A 19,245-nucleotide genomic window follows, 5' to 3' on the forward strand; every position below is an offset into this window, starting at 1 on the left:
CTACTGTCTTTTTTCTTTTTTCTGTTAATGTTCCACTCTCCTGAAACGTGTGCGGTGGGAGTTGTTTGTTTGTTTGGTATGAGCAAAGAGTGGTCAGCCCAGGAAAGCGTCTGGAGTTGGCTCCAGCAGTAGGGCAGTGCGCCACAGCGGCGGTGAATCGCCCACCTCATCATCATCCAATGTATGTATGTATGATAGAGCACTGCACGGGCCGACTTTTCCGGGCCCGACCCGGCCCGGGCGCATCGAAAAATGGCCCGGCCCGACCCGGGCCCGGACCTTCATATTTTTATGCGGCCCGGCCCGGCCCGGCCCGGTGACCCAGTGACTAGAGCCCGGCCCGGCCCGGCGTCTAAGCAAATAGAGCCCGGCCCGGCCCGGCCCGGCCCGGTGACCCGGCGAATAGATCCCGGCCTAGTATTTCCAGCCGCGACGTACGCGTTTCTGGCGATTATCAAACAAATTTATAAGTAAATTTATAAGGAGAGAAGACAAACATACAAGTGATGGCGGTTTAACACCGTAACCGCACGAGACCAAATTAAATCCAGAACGCACGGGGCGTTATCGTTACACTGTCAAGATTTTGCGGAGATAGAGCATGCTGTCGACAAACTGCTTCTCCCAGTCCCTATCCCTCTCACCAAGCTTTGCCAAAGTGATTGTGAAATATGTGAGGAGTGAGGAGCAATGTAAAGTGGCTTGGAGAATGTTCTAGAGGGCCGAATCATATGCATAATGCATTACCCTTTGCTTGTCTTTGCAAAATATGCACAGGAATGACGCAAGCGCATGATGATATGAACTAATGCACCTCCAATGTGTGGAATTAGCTGCGTGGACCGGCCGGGCCTGACTCTCGGGAACATATTTGTCGGCCCGGGCCCGGCCCGGCCCGCGGTGGTGGCGTATTTTAACGGCCCGGGCCCGGCCCGGCCCGCGGTGCTGGCGTATTTTGTCGGCCCGGGCTCGGCCCGGCCCGGAGCACACAGCCAATAACAAGCCCAGCCCGGCCCGCGGGCCGGGTCGGGCCCGGGCCGGGTCGGGGGCCCGGGCCCGTGCAGTGCTCTAATGTATGAGATGTGTGGCTCCGACATGGCAAGCATTACAGTGTTTGTTTATGAACCACAACAAATACACACTACAAATATACCAACATAGTTTCTAAACTACGGGACCTCATCCTGTATATTACTGCCTACTGTATTGTTGGAAATAAACAAACAAACAAACGAATGCGGGCAGTGACGAAGACTGAGTAAATTCCCACCTAATCTGTCGCTCCCTATCCGCGGAGCACCGCGAGGCAAGTGTGGCCATGAGCGGAATACGTATTCGATTAGTTATACTTCTCGCGCTATACACGGCGCTACAAATGACGCGAATCAATACATATTTTAGTGGTGTGATCACTGATCAGAAATGGTGAGCAAGAAGAAATAAAGCACAGGTCCCCGACAGCGCCACGCGACAAGCGAGAAATTCGATGGCGGCGCCACCACTCGAGCGACAAGGAAGCTCTGTCGCGCGGCTTCCGTCATTTTTCATGCACCTGCGCCAGCAAAGTGAACTGTCTTCGCTAGTAGTGCGCTATTAGTACCATGAAGACGTCGTACGACAACAATTGATTATAATAAAATTATATACGAGGGCCGTTCAAGTCAAACCGGGACTTTCTGTCTCCTCAGTGTACAAATGGCTTGCGCTAGTTCTTTTTCGTCATTTTCACACGCGACAGGCCTCCGCATTCACCATATATGGTGGTCCAAAATTTCTGCAAAACAGAAGGCACGTGCTGGACAAGATGGCCGACAACGAGGTGAGCGCGCACATCGAACAGCGAATTGTCACGAAGTTTCTCGTGAATGAAGGCGTAAAGTCATCTGAAATTCACAGAAGACTTCAGGCTCAGTATGGCCACGATACACTTAGCCGCAGCAAAGCGTTTGAGTGGTGCAAACGGTTCTGAGACGGCCGTACATCAGTGCAGGACGACCCCGCCCGGGGCGGCTCAGAGCCCAGGGCTGCCAATTCAGCTGCGACGATGAGGTCAAGAATGCAGTTCGATCATGGCTGCTACGCGCCGGTAAGGATTTCTACGCTGCTGGCATCCAACCTGGCCTTCGTGAAACGCTGGGACAAAAAATAAAACTAATTTCTCGCCTGTAAGTTCATTTTACTTTTGCGAAAAATGAAAAGTCCTGGTTTGACTTGAACGCCCCTCGTATATCCCGTACGAAAATTGTCCAAAGTAAAAAAAAGAAAAACGTTCTAATTGTGTCATAAATATTTATCTTTGCTGGGGCTTGCACGGACGGCGCGTGGGACGTTCAGTTGGAGTCCGCATGACCGGAAACGTTTCGAAAGATTAATTTCAGGGCCCGCTTCCACGAAACTGTTTGAAGGAAATTTTCAACGAGTTTTTCACCGGCTTTTTTTTTTCAGTCCAACGAAGAGTCACATCGAAGACAGTACTGTCCAGAGGTGATCTTGTGAACTGCGCGCTTAGTTCAGTTTCACGTTGCAACCGATATATTTCAATGCATATCCGCAAACACGAAGTGACAGATGTTGATGTTGATGTTGACGAAAAGACGATGATGATGTTAACAGAATTGCTGCCAAGGCAGCAGACGACTTGTTTTGTCACACGTCAACCGTTGTTTCGAGCGACAACGTTTACTATGTAAAGCTTGGGGATTGGGCCTTGCAAAATTCTGAGTCTCTGGTACACACTGCGTCAACTTGTATATAAAACATGTAACTCCCCGTCAACAGTTTACGTACGTGCCTGCGTGCCTCGTGCCGCCAATCTAGGCAGGCAGACCGCTCGAATCCCTACGTCCCCCCCCCCCCCTCCATTCATTAAATCCATTTGAGCAGCAACTTTCAGCGCAGAAAATTTTTGAGGTGAGACGGGGTGAGGTAAAAGTGCTGTGGAAAATGTTGAGGTGAGGTGGTGAGGTGAGGAATGTTTTTCAAAAAATTGTTTAAAAAGGAGGTTGAGGTGAGATGAGGCAACATCTTCAGGGAAAAGGTTGAGGTTAGGAAATTCTTTCAATAATACGGTGATGGGGGTGAGAAAAAAATTCTCCGAAAATGAGGTGAGGTGAGGAAAAGCATCCGGTACGAAAGCTGAGGTGAGGGCAAAGATCGTGAGGGCATTTACCCACCCCTGATGCACACCGGGTACACTAATGCTTGAGTGGAAAATTCGGTGAGTATTTCCCTCAAACAGTTTCGTGCAAACGGTCATTATGATCGTTTTCGATTAGCAAGTCAGAACGCGCCATGCCACCTTGCGGAAAAGCAATGCCACCTGTACGTGGAGGATTCAGGTAAGCCTTTGAAACTGCGTTGCACGGGAACCCGTTAGATTCCGCCACTTCCTCCAAGACAATGACGGGAAAGGGCTGCTCTTGACGTCAACATCCGCTACCCCAACGTGTGACGTAATGAAGCACGTCTCTCACCTGACGCAGAGCTCTGACCTGACGAAGATGGCAGCCCTTTCCTACAAAGCGGGGTATTCGGTCTTTAAACTGCGGCCCGATTGCGTAGGTATGTCGTGCTAAGTGCATTCCAACTTTCCAAGCCTGAAAGGAAAAGACCATAAAAGGTTGTCTCGTGTTTCGTCCGCGTGCCTCGTTGTTAGAGTACGCGTATCTGAAAGAATTAGGGGGCTATTTCCCGTACGGCGTGAAAGTCGGGTGTTATCGAGTGACAGTAAAAATAAGCTTTTTGGACAATGGTTATCACGAACAGTCCACGTGTGTAGTTTTGTGTGCAAATTCCAGTTATGGATCTTGTTACCAGAAGGCACTATATGGTTTGTTGGAAGGTATAAACACAAACGTGCAGGCAGTGGCGCGGCCGGGAGAGGAGGGTTCAACACCCCCTTTCTGAACTCGTACGTTCGATAGGGAACACAGGGTGAAATCCCCCCCCCCCCCATGTAAACACACCTTAGAACCCCTATGTCCCTTATAACCTCACACGCCACACTCTTGTCATGAATGGTGATGTTCTCCACTAACATGACAGTGACACTCAGCTCTCAGGTCAACCGTAACATCTAACAGAATGACAGTTCGAGCACGAACGCTTTGCTGAACATCGATCGAGAAACACATTCACTGCTCTGTTCCCACCATAGAGATTTCTACATACAACAAGCCACGTCAAGTAGGCACACTCGCTGCACGCACCCGCAAATATAGGTGCGTCATTCTTTCTTCAACCGCCAACTTGTAGGTCTGTGACATTCCTAAAGGGTTGCTATCACTTCGCTGTCATATTGTGTTTTTGTCTCTCAACCGTTTTGCTGTTTGACGAAGTGAGTACACAGTATTTGTCCAAGCCGTAGTTTCCACCCCGTTTGTCAACACAGTGGGAAGTAAGACAAGGTGAGTTGGATCATACAGGATCGTAAATGGGAGCTCAAATGCCCCTCAGACCCCCAAGGTGATAGGAATAGGCTTCTCGAAGACAGAAGTGCGGTTCGTCAAATTCTTCTTCTTCATCGTCAAAGGAGATTCTTATGTGCCGCAGTTGCTGCTTTCTCTTCTTCTACTTCACCGATGAGTATTCGAAAGCTTTTTGCTTCTCCTCCCTGCGTTAAGAAAAATAACCCGAAATTGAAATTGAAGCGCGCACGTATTTAAGGACAGCGCCAGTGGATGCTTTGTGACAAGTGTGTGCTGCAACAGTTTACGAGCTTACATTTGCATCAGCAGACGTAGAATCCCCTGGCGCATCCCCCATTTTCAGTTTTTATGGCCGAAGTTGCTCATGCGCCATAAAGACACCAATCATCATCGTCATCAGTTTGCAGACGATATGCAGAACAGTGTGTCGTCTGCTTTCTCGACACCAAGCGCCCGTATCAGAAAGCGCGTTAGGGAACATCGCGAAGTCTTCATCACAACCACGACCGGGGTCGTGATCGCAACAGACTTCGTGATATGCGCCATCTTGAAGCTTATTTAGTGGCTCTAGCGCCATCGTTGTCGTCCTCTGGTGTGTGGTTTTCCAGGGCGCAGTCTCAAGTCTTACTATTCGTATGTGTCTCTGGACATCCCAACAGGTATACCCGTTTGTACCTTCCCCTACGTTGCCAACGACAAATGTAAAAGTCTATTGTTTCCATCGATGCGAAGCTGCACTTGAAATTCTCCAACAAAGGCGGTGATGTGGGGTGATGGACGTGCAGAAGAACAGCACTGCGGACACCAAATGCTGCGGCATCACGGCAAGCATCTCCGCGAATGATGAACCGCGGGAAAGGTCACGTGCCTACGAGAACCAATAGGAACGACCGAAGCTCCTGCTCCTCTGACGTAACAGCTCCACGGCTCCACGCGGGAATACGTTCGGGGCTTTGTATCTCGCCAAGTACAACACGAAGAAAATTTAGTTGTTTCCTCAGTACTCTAGCGTGCAATATAATGCGTTTGTGCCGCAATCAACCACATCTATCAAAGTCGAAACCCCTTCGGAGTAAAATGAAACGTAAAGTAAATTAATTCGAGTGAGCGGGGAGTGAGTGAGCATGAGTGAGCATATCAAGATCTGAGCAGTGAGTAAATGAGCATGAGTGAGCAAACGGAGGGTGAAAGGTAACGAAAGTATCCGGACTACCCCGGGTGCTATGTATAGATCAGTCGGACGAGTGCCACTATAAGTCCCTCCCACTATCAATCTAAACATCGTAATTGTCCAGTGAGACATTCTCGATATCCTGAACAGTTTCAATAGTAGCATAACACCATGGATCGACTAAGGGCAGTGTCATGGTCACAGCGCCTGCAGCTGCTACACGGAGGAACTTGATATACTTCACAAAATTCACACTTATGAGCATGCTCAGTCATGCTCAATGTAACGAATGTAACGAGCATGAGTGAGCAAACGCTGAGCTGAGGGAGAGCTGAGCTGAGCTTGAGTGAGCAGGAGTCGGAAGGGCCGACCTCTGGGAGCGAGTGCTGAGAGTCTCTCTCGCTTTTGTGTCGCATGCAGGCCTCCAGGAACGCAAAGTATACGGGTATAGGCACCTGAACGGCCAGTGACACTTCTAGTAGTCCTGCCATTGACATCTTGCGATATTCTTGAAACTCTATCATGCACGCTTCTATCAACCTTCCTGTACACGTTCCCACTGTCACGTAGCCGGCCTGGCCCTCCTCAACTTGTCTCCATCTCTATATGCGACCTCTGCATCAAAGCAAAGTGATGACATTAGGTCGGTCTGTGCGACCCTCCGGCCCGGACCCTATGGCGTGGACTATCCACACGGTGGGAATGCGAGGCATCACCATTCTTTTGAACCACCGGCAATGCTCTAAATAGCTTATTTATTGGGTGATAGCAGGAAGACTTGGGGTGAGCAACATTGTGTCGCGTTTTCTTATTTCCTCTTCTTTTTTTAACACGTTGTAGTTGCTGTTTTCAGTTGTCCACATACTCTTTAATGTCGATGCTGCTGTTTTAATCCTCCAGTGGCAGGCGCAGTGGCGTGAAGCAGTAGAGGCACGCGTCTTCATCGTCGTCCACGGACCGCCATACCTTCTTACATACCCCCTGCCCCCGACATGGCCGTGTGTGGAAAAAGTGGGATAGCATGGCCGAGTGGGATAGCGTCCGCTCGCCGGAGAGACCAAGTCAAGAGCGTGCTGAACACTTGGAGGTGGAGGGGTTCGAATCCTACCACCGGCTGTGCTGTCTGAGGTTCTCCCTGGGTTTTCCGACAGACTTTCCAGACAAATGTGGGCGCAGTTCCCCATGAAGTCGGCCCAGGACGCGTACCAACACCCTGTCCTCCACTCCTCCCCCTGCTGTCCTCTTTCCATCTATCCACATCCGTACGCAGCTCATATCCACAGTTCCTTCGCGGCACTAACAGCCGCGAAGGAACTGTGGATATGAGCTGCGTACGGATGTGGATAGATGGTATACCCTCCCTTTCGTGCACCTCGCTATGTTCAAACTTGGCAGATACATCAAGGGGGCAGGCACCCTACTCCAGCACCGCATCCAGCTCATGTAATACTAGTCTACAACTCAGGGGCGGATTTAAGGGGGGGCGACCGCCCCCCCCCCCCATACGGCTGTGTTCTCTATGTAGAAACCCTATCTCCTGCATGATGCTGTGCCTTAAATCCGCCCCTGCTAAACTACCACTATTTGGCAGAAAGGCGGGTCCAGCAGTCTGGTTGACGACTCTAATCTTCCAGTCGTTTCTACTTTGCGTGCCAGTGAACACGTGAAAGTCACAGCATATATCCTCGTTGCTCCAAGTTCGAACGAGACGAGCAACTAAGTAAGCGTGCGAAAGCGGAACAGAAATATTTTCGCATTTTCAAGGTTTCTCGAGAAGGAAAAAAACAAAAAAAACAAAAAACGGACTGACAGGAAAGAGATAATCTGTTGGGTGATTACTACGTTGTTCAGCAAGTGACCGCATGAGGCCCATTTCACACTAAAACGTTAGCGTGTTGTCCATGTCACTTCGAGACTGGGAGGTGCCCGGGTTCGAATCCCGGAGCCGGCTGTGCTGTGTGGGGCTTTTTCCTGGGTTTTCCTCAGACGGCTGTCGGACAGGTGTCGGCAAAGTTCCCTCAGAAGTCGGCCCAGGACGCACATTGCCCCCAGAGCGTTAGTCGTGACGTTACCCACCTCTGTGAGGCCGACAACGGCGAGCTCTTCAAGCAGTACTACCATCACTGTAAACTGAAAAACACCCTTTAGGGTGTTAATGGCTTGTCCTGTAACTGACACCACTTTTTACACCGTATGGTCTGGAACACACTTTTTAGAGAGTGTATTCTGTGTAAAACACCGTTTGAAAGGGTGCTTTTCCTTGAAGACGCCGTCTTTTGCACCTTTTATACACCCTTTTAGGAGGGTGTTTAACAATCTTACACCCTCCTAAAAGGGCGCTGAAAGGGTGCAAAAGAAGGCATTTTCAAGGAAAAGCATCTTTTGAAAGTGTGTTTTACACAGAATACACCCTCTAAAAAGTGTGTTCCAGACCATACGGTGTAAAAAGTTGTGTGAGTTATAGGACAAGCCATTTACACCCATAAGGGTGTTTTTCAGTTTACAGTGCACCACGATAGCGTTTTTGGCGTCCGTTTGCTTCAAATATAGAACCTAAGGGCGATCGAGCGCCAATCGAGGTTCCAATGGGTTCGTTCTGGCTCAGTGAAAAAAACACGGACGAGAAAAGGGTTAGTGCGAAACCGTCTGCGAGCATGCTGCGCTATTCTGTGCTCTGTCGTCTCGAAAATGGGTGACGTCACACCGCAGCTTGAGCGCAACTTCTTTTTATGTATATAGTAATATGGTACCTGATATTTCTATTCTCTTCTGTCTTTTATAGCTCTGCTCGACATCCGCTGTGTCTAACGCAGTCCACCGATACAGCTATACCATTGCGAAGGCAAGTGCCACAATGGTTTACTATCGCTATTATTATCGTGAGAAGGGATCCAAGTCAACTTCCAGCTTAGTCCTTCAGCTTCCTTATGTCCTCACCCCTTCTTCTTCTTCTTTTTCTCTGTCTTTTAGGTACCTATCCCGTATGGTAACCGGTCAAAATATCGCTATTTTTACCGTCTTCCGTGCAGAATATCATACATCTGTCTTGAGTGGTTGACTTCGAATATTACCCAACTCCTAATGCCGTCCATCTTCTGCCATACTTCTGCTAATACAATACTTCCCGTGCCCATCCTCGTATCACCCATATCCCTCCCCCTCTGCTACCACTACAACCGCTTACACGTCTATTAGTCTACCACGTCTATCTTCTGTTAGTATATACTCCCCGTTACTGCCCATACCTCTGCTAATATACTCTCCATGTCTCCGCTATGAACTGCCCATCCTTCTGCTGGCTACCACCACCAATAATAACACGATGACGATGACATTGTGCTGATACTACCCACATCCCCACTGATACTTCGCACCACTTAAACTATCTGTACTTGCCATCCAAATCAAGCAACCTTGACCGAACGATCTGACACCAAAGCGTCTACGTAGAGTTGAGAGCGATGATCGATCCCACAGAGAATGAAGGGCCATTCCCCTGCAAGCAGCGGCAACCATCTGAATCAAGAGAGAGGCGAGCGCTAAGCGGAGAGCGTGCGGCAGCAGTTCAGAGTTTCCGGGTATAAGACAGGTCGACAGTTTCGGGGGGCCACTTCCTCGCCGTATACGACCGCTCTTGTTCTCTGTGTGCGCGCGTTTGTGTGTGTGTGACTGGGTGCATGTGTGCGCCTGTAGGAAACGACACGTACACCGCATATGATCTAGAGCCATGGAGTATTTGCAAGAATGTGCTGCAGAAGCCAAGAAACGGGTCGTTGTCATCGGGGCTGGAGCCAGTGGTCTGACAGCAATCAAGGCGTGTCTCGAAGAAGGGCTCGATGTCGTCTGCTACGAAAAGTCTGATCATGTAAGGGAAAGTTGATAGCACTTTCGTTATTATTGGATACTTCTGTGGGGACTATTTTTGGGACGTATTTTCCAACTGATGCGTCCAGGTATTCCAGGACGATCGTTTTCTGGCACTCTTCCTGTAGAATCTAGCGTGTGAAATATGTACTCGGTTGCAACGTTGGTGTCAGTGAGTACAGTGGAAGCGAATGGGGCATTACACATTTATTACACGCTATTAATATCAACTATTACACGCTATAACTTTATAATCACCTGGGCCAGTGGACCACCAGTCATCACTCGACGTGAGTTATGGTATCTTGTAATTAGAGAATTTCAACAAGCGGCACTAAAAGCAGCTCCCGGCAGCGACTACCTTAATTGTCAATCCTTTATGGCCAACATACCCTTGTTGCAAAAAAATAAAATAAAATAAAAAACGTAACGGAGCGTAAGTCGTACGAAGCAGACGACAGTGGAGTACATGAAATATGCGATAGTGGAGCACAACGGAACAGACGACAGTGGAGTATGCGAAGCAGACGACAGTATATAAAGCAGACGCTAGTGGAGTAGACGAAGCAGACGACAGTGGAACATGCGAAGCAGACGACAGTGAGGTGTACGAAACAGACGACAGTGAAGTATGACAAACAGACGACAGTAAAGAGCTCGCTCTATAGCTACATCGAGTTGACGGTGGTAATGATGTTTATGCATGTGCAGGTGGGCGGGCTATGGCGCTACTCCGACGAGATCGTACAAGGTCAAGCATCCGTCATGAAGTCCACCATCATCAATTCCAGCAAGGAGATGTCAGCTTTCAGCGACTTTCCCCCGGCTGCCCATTATCCGAATTACATGCACAACTCCATGATGATAAAGTACATTGAAGATTACGCCCAACACTACAAACTCACGGAATACGTCAAACTCAAACACGAGGTCCTCGACCTTGAACCGACCTGTGGCAAGAAACGGTAAGGTTAATTCGTGTTCTTGAAATAATATCGGAGTAGTATAACATTAATGATCCACTTATCAATCGTTAATTCGATGTGATGTAACAGTTTAATTTCTAGGAAAATGTAATGTTATCGCAATGCAGACTACATTCAATATCATAGGCGCTCTGTGTCTTGTATTCGTTCAGTTTGTCCGTCTTTTTAGCGCTTTTAATGATGACTTCAGTCGACTACTAACATGCCCAAAGCACAGTTTGAACTACATACAATAGCAGCTTTCGTGAGAAAAAAAAAACAGTCCATGACAACTGGTTGCGTGTTTTGTTGAAATTACTGCCAGCTATGTGCGATTAAATGTACGCGTCATCCAGGGAAGTCTGCGGCCTGTGGGAAGTGACCGTCAAAGACCCCGAAGGTAAAACCAGCAGCCAAGTTGTGGACGCTGTGATGGTGTGTTCAGGCCACCACGTCTACCCACTGCTCCCCAGATTCACGGGCCAGGAAAAATTCAAAGGACGTATCATACACACTCACGACTATAAGAGACCCAAGGGATACGAAGACAGAAACATCGTCGTCATCGGTGTCGGCAATTCTGGCGGAGACGTCGCCGTCGAGCTCTCCGCTGTCGCCAAGCAGGTGGGTGAACTCTTTATGACAGAATCATACCTTCAGGCTACGAGCGAGAAAAAAGACAAAAAAAAAGGCTGCCCATCCTTGGTCATTATGCCAAACGCTCTAACAGCTTATAGCTACAGACAGCTTACAAACACGCATAGAGCCTATAGCTTTATGAAGTCTGGGAGCAATTTTTTGATGAAGCTCTTTGAAATGCCATTAAATGTTTCATTGAGATCGCCATCGCCTCAGACCTTCTGGGTGGATCAGACTTTGGTCTATCCGATTCACGCCCAGCTGGACACAATGTGAAGGTTTTGGAAGAAAAAACATCTTCGCTTGCCGATTATCAGTGCTCGCTTTCGTGCCTTTCCCGAACGGAACTCCGTGGAGGGGGGGAATGGCCGTTAGACGCATAATATAGGATAGCGGTCACGGTCACCGGAGGAGAGAGGGGATGACCCACATTTTTACGCACTTGCGTCTATCCCGGACGGAAGAGGGGCCGCAAGGCCGGTGGGTCATCAGCCGCCCTTGCAGACGTGCTCCTGCTAGCGTCGTCTGCTTTTGTTTTGTCGTCTGCGATGGCACAGACGCAGACTGACTTTTATTGAAGTACTGCGCTTTGTAATCGTCCGTTAAAGATGTTTGTCTATGCTGAAAAATTAAATATTTAAAAATTTCAAGTTTATTGACGAGACCTCCGCTTGCAATCGCGCGTTGCAGACGTGCTCCTATTATCGTCGTCCTTCTGCATTGTTGCTGTCGTCTGCGATGGCACAGACGCAAACCGACTTTTATTGAAGTTGTGCACTTTATAATCGTCCGTTAAAGATGTCTGGCTATGCTGAAAAATTGAATATTTAGAATTTGAAAGCTTCTTGACCTCCGCTTGCACTCGCGCGTTGCAGACGTGCTCCTGTTAGCGTCGTTCTTCTGCATTGTTTCTGTCGTCTGCGATGGCAGAGACGCAGACTGACTTTTATTGAAATTCTGCGCTTCATATCGTGTGTTAAAATGCTTGTCTATATTGGAAAATTGAATAACAATTAAAACTGAATGACTGACAAATGTGGAGTTAAATTGGAAAGCTTTTTGGCGTAACTTCCTTAGCTGGTATAAAGCCACGACGAATATGCTAGTACTTGCTCGAATGTGTTCCTATGCTTTTGCCGTTTTGCATACTATGAACTCGTCAGCGTGCTGACGAAGGGAGATCTCGTATTTTTGCTTCATGTTGCTTCTTTTCTAAGTCACATGAAATGAAACAGAAATAATGAAGAAACCAGCAAATACAAACAAAAAATTCACCAATTAGTCGACGAATGTCGAAAAGCATCGGACGAATCACCCAGCCAACGCGAATACTGTAGCGGTTCATGCAATTCCTTTCTCTAAGCCCACAATGAAACGTTTCCCTAAAACAGTACTGAAACGCAACTAATTTCATAACCTGTATTCTGCGTACACATTGTGTAAGCTTTACATTCACAGAACCCGGTGACTGAAGCCAGCACTTTCTCTGCTCCAATTTCATTTGCGAACACCAATTTCGAAAGCATGTTGGCTTTCGTCAACACACGTAAATATGTATAATATGCAAACCTTTGTTTCTATCCTCATCGCTACAACGGGGACGGAAGTATTCAGCTGCAATGAACGCCGGGAACGCACATGTACGCGGATGCTAAAATTTAGTGCAAGGCCACCCTTTCATTCTTCGTGCTATAAAAATGTCCGACCATTTTGAACTTTCTCCGCCGCGTTGTTTGTAGCAAGCAAATTACGTCGGAAATTATGGCACAAGTCGTTCAATGTCATCCGCACAAGTTGTGTATTTTGAAACGGGCTGCGGCGGAGAACAAAAAAATGCGAATGTGTATGTGCCAAGAAAGCATTTCATATTCAAATCAGAGAGTAGCGGGTTTTGCAAGATCACGTGACCTTGCTGGATGGCGTTTACGAAACGTTAAACACGAAACCTTTGTGCTCGTACGTATGTACACACTCTTTAGTGCACTGTTTCTCCTGGTCGCTCGAACACATTAACGAAAAGAAAAAAAATTAGACCCGAAGGCCTGGTGCCTATATGGATTGGTCCCTCTAGGGCACCTTCAGAACACTCCACGATTCCACGTTTCTGGGTACTTGCTGCCACGTAATTTAGTAGGGACAGTTTTCTTCTACGCTAGCTTCTTGCATGAAAAATGGAATTGTAGCCTATTATGTATTAGGAATATGACGTTTCAGGAGACTGTAGCTAGATCTGAAGAGCATTTAATGTGTGAAACTTGCCAACATGAAGATGAAGATTTCTTGTCGAATTCCCGAATGATCTGATTTCCACGATTTGTGACATCGATTTCTGCACAATAGTGTCCCATGTTTCTCGGCTTTCGATATATATATATATATATATATATATATATTTTTTTTTTTTTTTTTTTTTTTTTCTACCCAACGTAGGACTTGATATGCGCTTCGAGATTGGCTAGTACCGGTGACGTCACGGCACTTCGGTTTCCACGAGTGGAGAGGCATGATGAGCACGAACATTTTTTTTTTTTTTTTTGCTCTTATCGTTTTGAGATGTCATCGTCTATGATAAGGATAAAAAGAAACAGAAAGGAAGCGCTGCGCCAAACAATAAGAAGATTCCTTTCTGTTGACCTGATAGTCAATCACGACCGATTTTTTTTTTCAACAAGTAGTCATAATTAGTATTCGATGGTATTATAAACAATGCTCTATTTGTGAGGGGAAAAAAGCAGCACCACATAGGTCACGGACGCCGAGACTGGTTGACGTGCGCATATGCCACAGTTGTGAGTAGGAGAGAAAATTTCCCGTTTTCTGAAAAGCAAATGCAAAGTTCGCAGCGCGTGAACTGCGTCATACTTTCCTCAACGCGTACAACTTTTGCATTTGCTTTTCGAAAAACGGGAAATTTCCTCTCCTACTCACAACTGTGGCTTAGGTAGAAGCCTTGACAGTGACATATGCATGTGCAGTTGCTTTCAAGGATGTCAACGCTCTTCTTTCAGTTGACAAAGTCCGTGAGAAGCTTGCCCATTAATTTCACGGGCAGACCTCACTCGTTGTCGACAAGGAGGTGCCTGTTCGAGATTCTGCAAGAATATTTACGCTGTCCTCGTCTGCGATGCCAACGAAGCAGCGCCCTTGGAGTGACGTTCCTCGGTGTATTTATTTATTTCGAAATACCGCTGCACCCTTATGGAGCACCAGCTCGCGCCCTTGCATTATATAGCATCGAGAACAGCATCCTCCAGGGGGCACTAAAGTGCAAAGATTCTCAGTCAATGTCATTACTTTACGCTATGCAAGCCGGTCAGCTGTCTGCGTAGTTCTCCAGTTTCCTTCTCTCCCCTGTTGCCCATGGAGCGACCTCGTTGGTCCTTCTGCCAAATAAGGGGCAACATTTCAAGGTGATAGCGCACGTGGTTTCTCCCTTCTTGCTGCCCTGTGAGTGGACAGACACTTGGTCACGTGATCAATCCAAACCTTATACCATGCCCTGCATCCTACCTTACCTCCCTGCCCTGCTTTTCGTAGCGTTAAATTTCGTGTTAGCGCCGCGAAGCAACTGTGGCTATGAGCGGCGTACAGACGTGGACAGATGGAGAGAAGACAGCAGGAAGGAGTGGGGGGCAAGTGGGATTAGTATGCGTCATGGGCCGACTTCATAGGGAACTGTGCCGACATTCGTCTAGAAAGTCTAGCTGCCTTGATGACCGCTTTCCACGTCCAGACTGTGACGTGTAACACATATGTAAGAATAGGTCAGTTACGTTCCCAGCAGTTACGTTACACCCATTTGTGTCTGTACTGTCTATGCCTTCGGGGATTACCGCTGGTAGGTCACCCACACACACACAAAAAAAAAAAGAAATATTAGGAGAGGACTAAATAGACAAGAGGAGAAAACAAGGAACACTCGACAACACCCGGAGGCACAATTATGGCCCGATTTCTCCCCGTAATACAAATTTAGAAATAGCGCCCGATTTTTACCTCCCGAATTTGAGAAAGGCACTTAATCCGAAAAATCGGAAGGGGAGGGCAGGGTTCCACTAATGGACACTTATAAACCTCTACCCGAGAAACGTCATCATGACGTTGGTAGACAGACTGAAACCGAAACAGATCGGAAGATGATCGCTAGGTTCTACGAATGGACACTTGTTCGCTGCCTCCTATTGAAAGAAAACTAGGACCGAAGGTCGCGTCCCTTTCAGGGGCCACCGTAATTCCCTCAAGACCGTGGCTTTCGGGCGCGACCTTGTTCGCCCCTAGCTTCGAGCGTAGTTCAACTCTACCAAATTGGTGGCGCTGTCGAACACTATGACGTCATTTGTTTACAAACAGGGGGGAGGTCTACGGTCTAGATAGTATACGGAGGTATATAGGAGTATAGGAGTATACGGAGTATATAATAGTCTACGGAGGTCTAGATACGCTATTGACAAAACTATTTTTATGAAATTGCGCGTCAACTGGTTTACGGTAGGGGAAGTAAAAATGTGTCTAGGAATGTTTGGGGGAAGAGAGAATACATTCGCGTTCTTTCACAAGTTTCGCAAAAGTCGTACAGAAAGAAGTATCACGCACTGGCGCACATTACCAACCGCATACACTATCCGACCTATCTACTGTTCCTTCCTGCTGACTGTGTCTACCGCTAAGAGCCACAGCTGCTTCGTGGTGCTACAACACCGAATAAAAAAAGAAGATAACACGTGATTTCCCACGCTGTCGCAGGTATACCTGAGCACCCGTCGAGGTGCTTGGATCATCCACCGCGTGGGTCGGCAGGGACGTCCCTTCGACGCACAGTACACGACGCGTCTCCTCAACTGGCTCTTCCACAGGATGCCCTACCAGGTCGTCTGCTGGTTCTGCGAGTACTTCATCAATCAGAAGTTCGACCATGCCGCGTATGGACTGAAGCCCAAGCATCGCATCTTTGGTCAGCATCCTATGGTCAACGATGCGTTGCCCAACAGAATACTCAGTGGAACTGTACTCGTCAAGGGGAACATACGAGAGGTGAGAACACGACCTTACCTCGGGTCTTTTCCGTGGCTCTCCATTAGATCCCGGTAAGCCCATGTTCGTTGATGTGTGAAGCATTCCAGGGCATCCACTGATAGATCGATACGTCGCTTCTGTACTTCATAACTTTAGTGGCGTATCTAGTTGGGGTGGGGGGCGCTCGTCCCCCCATGAGGTTAAACATTAGTTTTCCCCTGTCCCCTCCCCAGTTACGCGCTTCGACAAAGGACCCCCACCCTAAAGGGAGGGTCTGGATCCGAACACGGATCCTGGATCTTCCTCATCATATGGACATGATCCACCAGCTTACCCGCGCGTAATGCCGCTTTGTCTGGATCCCCCTTGACTCCAGACCACTTGTATGTGGAAACACGTATGTTTGTATTTTTTTACATGCATGTGAGGGAGAGAGGAGATGGGAAAGACAGCGATGTATATGTGGGAGGGCAGCGATATTCGTAAGAAATATAATCAGGATTCCGATCGCTCGTGGCCTTAGTTCAACCGGCCAGTGTCCCAGCAGCTTCCTCAAGATCGGGCGAGGGTCGTCTAGGCAGTAATGAAAGTGCATCTCCTATCTCCAGCGTGTAAGTGAGGATGACTGAACCTTCATGAACATTTATTACGCGTGAACAAGACACTGCTGCTTATGCTACGTTACGCGTCGTCTTCATTTTCCCTTTCCCTTCATTCACCCCTTTTTTCTCTTTCATCACCTGACCCCCTCCGTCTTAGATCCGTGAGCATGGCATTATGTTCGAAGACGACCGCGAGGAAACTCCCGTGGACGACATCATCCTGGCGACGGGCTACAAGGTCTACTTCCCTTTCTTGCGAGATCAAGTGCTGCCCGTACAGGAGAATCGGGTGGACGCTTACCGCCTGGTGTTCCCTCCGGATCTTCCCGGACTGGCCCTCATTGGTCTTGCTCAACCCATCGGAGCCCTCCTGCCAGTGTCCGAGATTCAGAGTCGGTGGGCTTCCAGGGTCTTCTCGGGGAAGCTCAGCTTGCCTTCGCACATTCGCATGTGGGAACAAGTAAGGCCCAGATACACACTGACACGTGTCAAAGCCACCTGGATAAAGAAAGCTTTACCGCTTAAAAGTGGCACTGCGGACTAAAACAAATTGTCCATTTATTTTGTTATTTTGTTTCGTATTGTAAACCAACCTCGCTCGAAGGCTCACCGAGACCTCTGGCGTCACCGCTGTCCGTCCCACGCTGGAAGACTGCCAGCAGTTGTAGCGAGGAACGCGAGTCGAACTTCGAGGAGCAATGTTGCCAGTTGATCGTTGGACACCTCGTAACGTCATACATCTCAAAATTAATAATTAATTTTATGACAATACAGCGTCACACGGTGAAACAATGTTTTGGGAGAGCACAATGTGAGGTACGTTCTAGAGTGCAATGACATAAATTCAGCAGGATTCTGAAGGCAGTTCGCGGACCTGGTCACGAAGAGTCCCCCAATCACGAACGCGCTTTCGGATGACGTAGCTATGGAGATGAGCCGTCATCAGCCACATGGGCAGCCACTATAGCTATAGCCACAAAAAGACTGTGCTTGAAATCGTCTGCGGTGATTGGATGGAGCAGACGACATCCCGACTTTGTACGTCTACGTGGCGAAGGAATAAGTAGAGGCACTAAGCGGGCCTTCTGCATCTCAATGGCGTTACATATATCATTCGTTTTGCTAACGATCCGCCCCGTATCTTTCACGCAGATCCAAGACTATCACGACAGGTGTCGTGCACGCTACTTCGCTGGTCCACGCAACACGCTGCAGATCGACTGGATCGACTACCTGGACGAAGTCGCGGTCGAACTGGGTGTGAAGCCTAACGTGCCGAAGATAGCCATCAAGGACCCTGTCCTAGGCTGGCACCTAACAGCGGGGCCATCTTTGTCCTACCAGTACAGGCTCGAAGGACCTAATCCGTGGCCCGGAGCACGCGAAGCCATTCTGACGTACGAAGAGCGCGTCCGCGGAGCGTTGGAAACCAGGAAGGTTGACACGACCAGCAGCAAAGACCTCTTGGGCACTGTGGAGTCCTTGGGAACGTTGCTTCTTGGAGCCTTCTTTATGTTGTGCCTGGCTTATCTGGCAGTTTGGCTGTTTTAATGTATTTTATCCCATAATATTGCGCGTATTACTGTCCTGGACTGCGGCATACTGTGCTCAGAGTGCTGGAAGCAGTCCTCACTGAGAAGCTGTCGCATCTCTTCAAAGCGCCACTATGAAATACATATCTACAGCTGTCTATAGTCTTCCAACGTGAGGCGGGGACCGGAGACCGGGAAGCTGCGTCCGCTTTTACTGTGAGACACACGCCAGAGCTCCGATTGAGGTCCCCTTCTCTTGCAGAATCAGAATGATTTGCGTACTGGATCTCTTAGCGAGGTTGACCTATGGTAGGAAATAAAAATCAATCAATCGTGTTTCAGTATTGCGAGCATAAATCAGGGAAAAAGAAGCACATTTGTTGTAAGTACTACACACTTACAAGTTGTGTTGTCTTCTCATCTCAACTAAAAATAACAGCGGGAATGTTTTTCTCTATGCATTTTACGAAGTATAGTTTTATACCGTGTACGAGTGTGTGTCTTCCCATGTACAGGACTGAAGCACTTCATTGTTTGTACATATGTACGCATAACAGTTTCTTGTTATTTAATAAAGGTACGCTCTTTTCACGACATGACAAAGGCATTCATGTAATTTTCCGCAGCACGTCAATATTCTCTTGCAGCCGTTCCGCTCCGGTGGTTTGTCGGGCTCACATCTTTGCAAATTCGCCTCTTGACGTATTTGCCGGAAAACCCAGAGTAAAACACTCGAAGAAGACGTTCATCTGCATGAATAAAATTTTGTATTTTGTTCTTTTGCGGTGCCGGCGTCTACGGGGGGGGCAGTTGTCCCTTGAGATTGCCTGAAGGGGTATCAAAAAGACACCTTTCGGGCAGCAGGAAGCAGAAGGAAGCTTTTTTGAGACGACAGATGAGAGAAAGTAAATCAAGAATACAGAGGGGGGGGGGGGGGGTGCGTTGTCCCCCCGGAGGCGAGAGTAGGCGCTGGGGCATTTCTGGGACGTCCACGTAAACTTGGCTGGAGGTATACTGTCATGTGTACTGACC

The 19,245-nt window shown here is 48.2% G+C and overlaps 1 protein-coding gene and 1 long non-coding RNA gene across 2 annotated transcripts; one reads left to right on the top strand and one right to left on the bottom strand.

Moving 5' to 3' along the window:
* Positions 1 to 4,186: 4,186 nt before the first annotated feature.
* Positions 4,187 to 17,350, bottom strand: LOC135389860 (uncharacterized). Its single transcript, XR_010421605.1, has 3 exons — positions 17,275 to 17,350; positions 16,983 to 17,179; positions 4,187 to 4,612 (listed from the first exon to the last, which is right to left on the bottom strand). It is a non-coding gene; the product is annotated as an uncharacterized LOC135389860 (long non-coding RNA).
* LOC135389859 (flavin-containing monooxygenase 5-like) lies at positions 8,922 to 18,790 on the top strand. Its single transcript, XM_064619894.1, has 6 exons — positions 8,922 to 9,463; positions 10,174 to 10,427; positions 10,784 to 11,051; positions 15,810 to 16,097; positions 16,839 to 17,141; positions 17,834 to 18,790. Exons 1-6 carry the CDS (start codon positions 9,326 to 9,328, stop codon positions 18,230 to 18,232), a joined length of 1,650 nt encoding a protein of 549 aa, XP_064475964.1. The 5' UTR covers positions 8,922 to 9,325; the 3' UTR covers positions 18,233 to 18,790.
* Positions 18,791 to 19,245: the final 455 nt, after the last annotated feature.

The sequence above is a fragment of the Ornithodoros turicata genome, chromosome 3 (assembly GCF_037126465.1).
Source record: "Ornithodoros turicata isolate Travis chromosome 3, ASM3712646v1, whole genome shotgun sequence".
In the NCBI taxonomy this organism is placed as follows: domain Eukaryota; kingdom Metazoa; phylum Arthropoda; class Arachnida; order Ixodida; family Argasidae; genus Ornithodoros; species Ornithodoros turicata.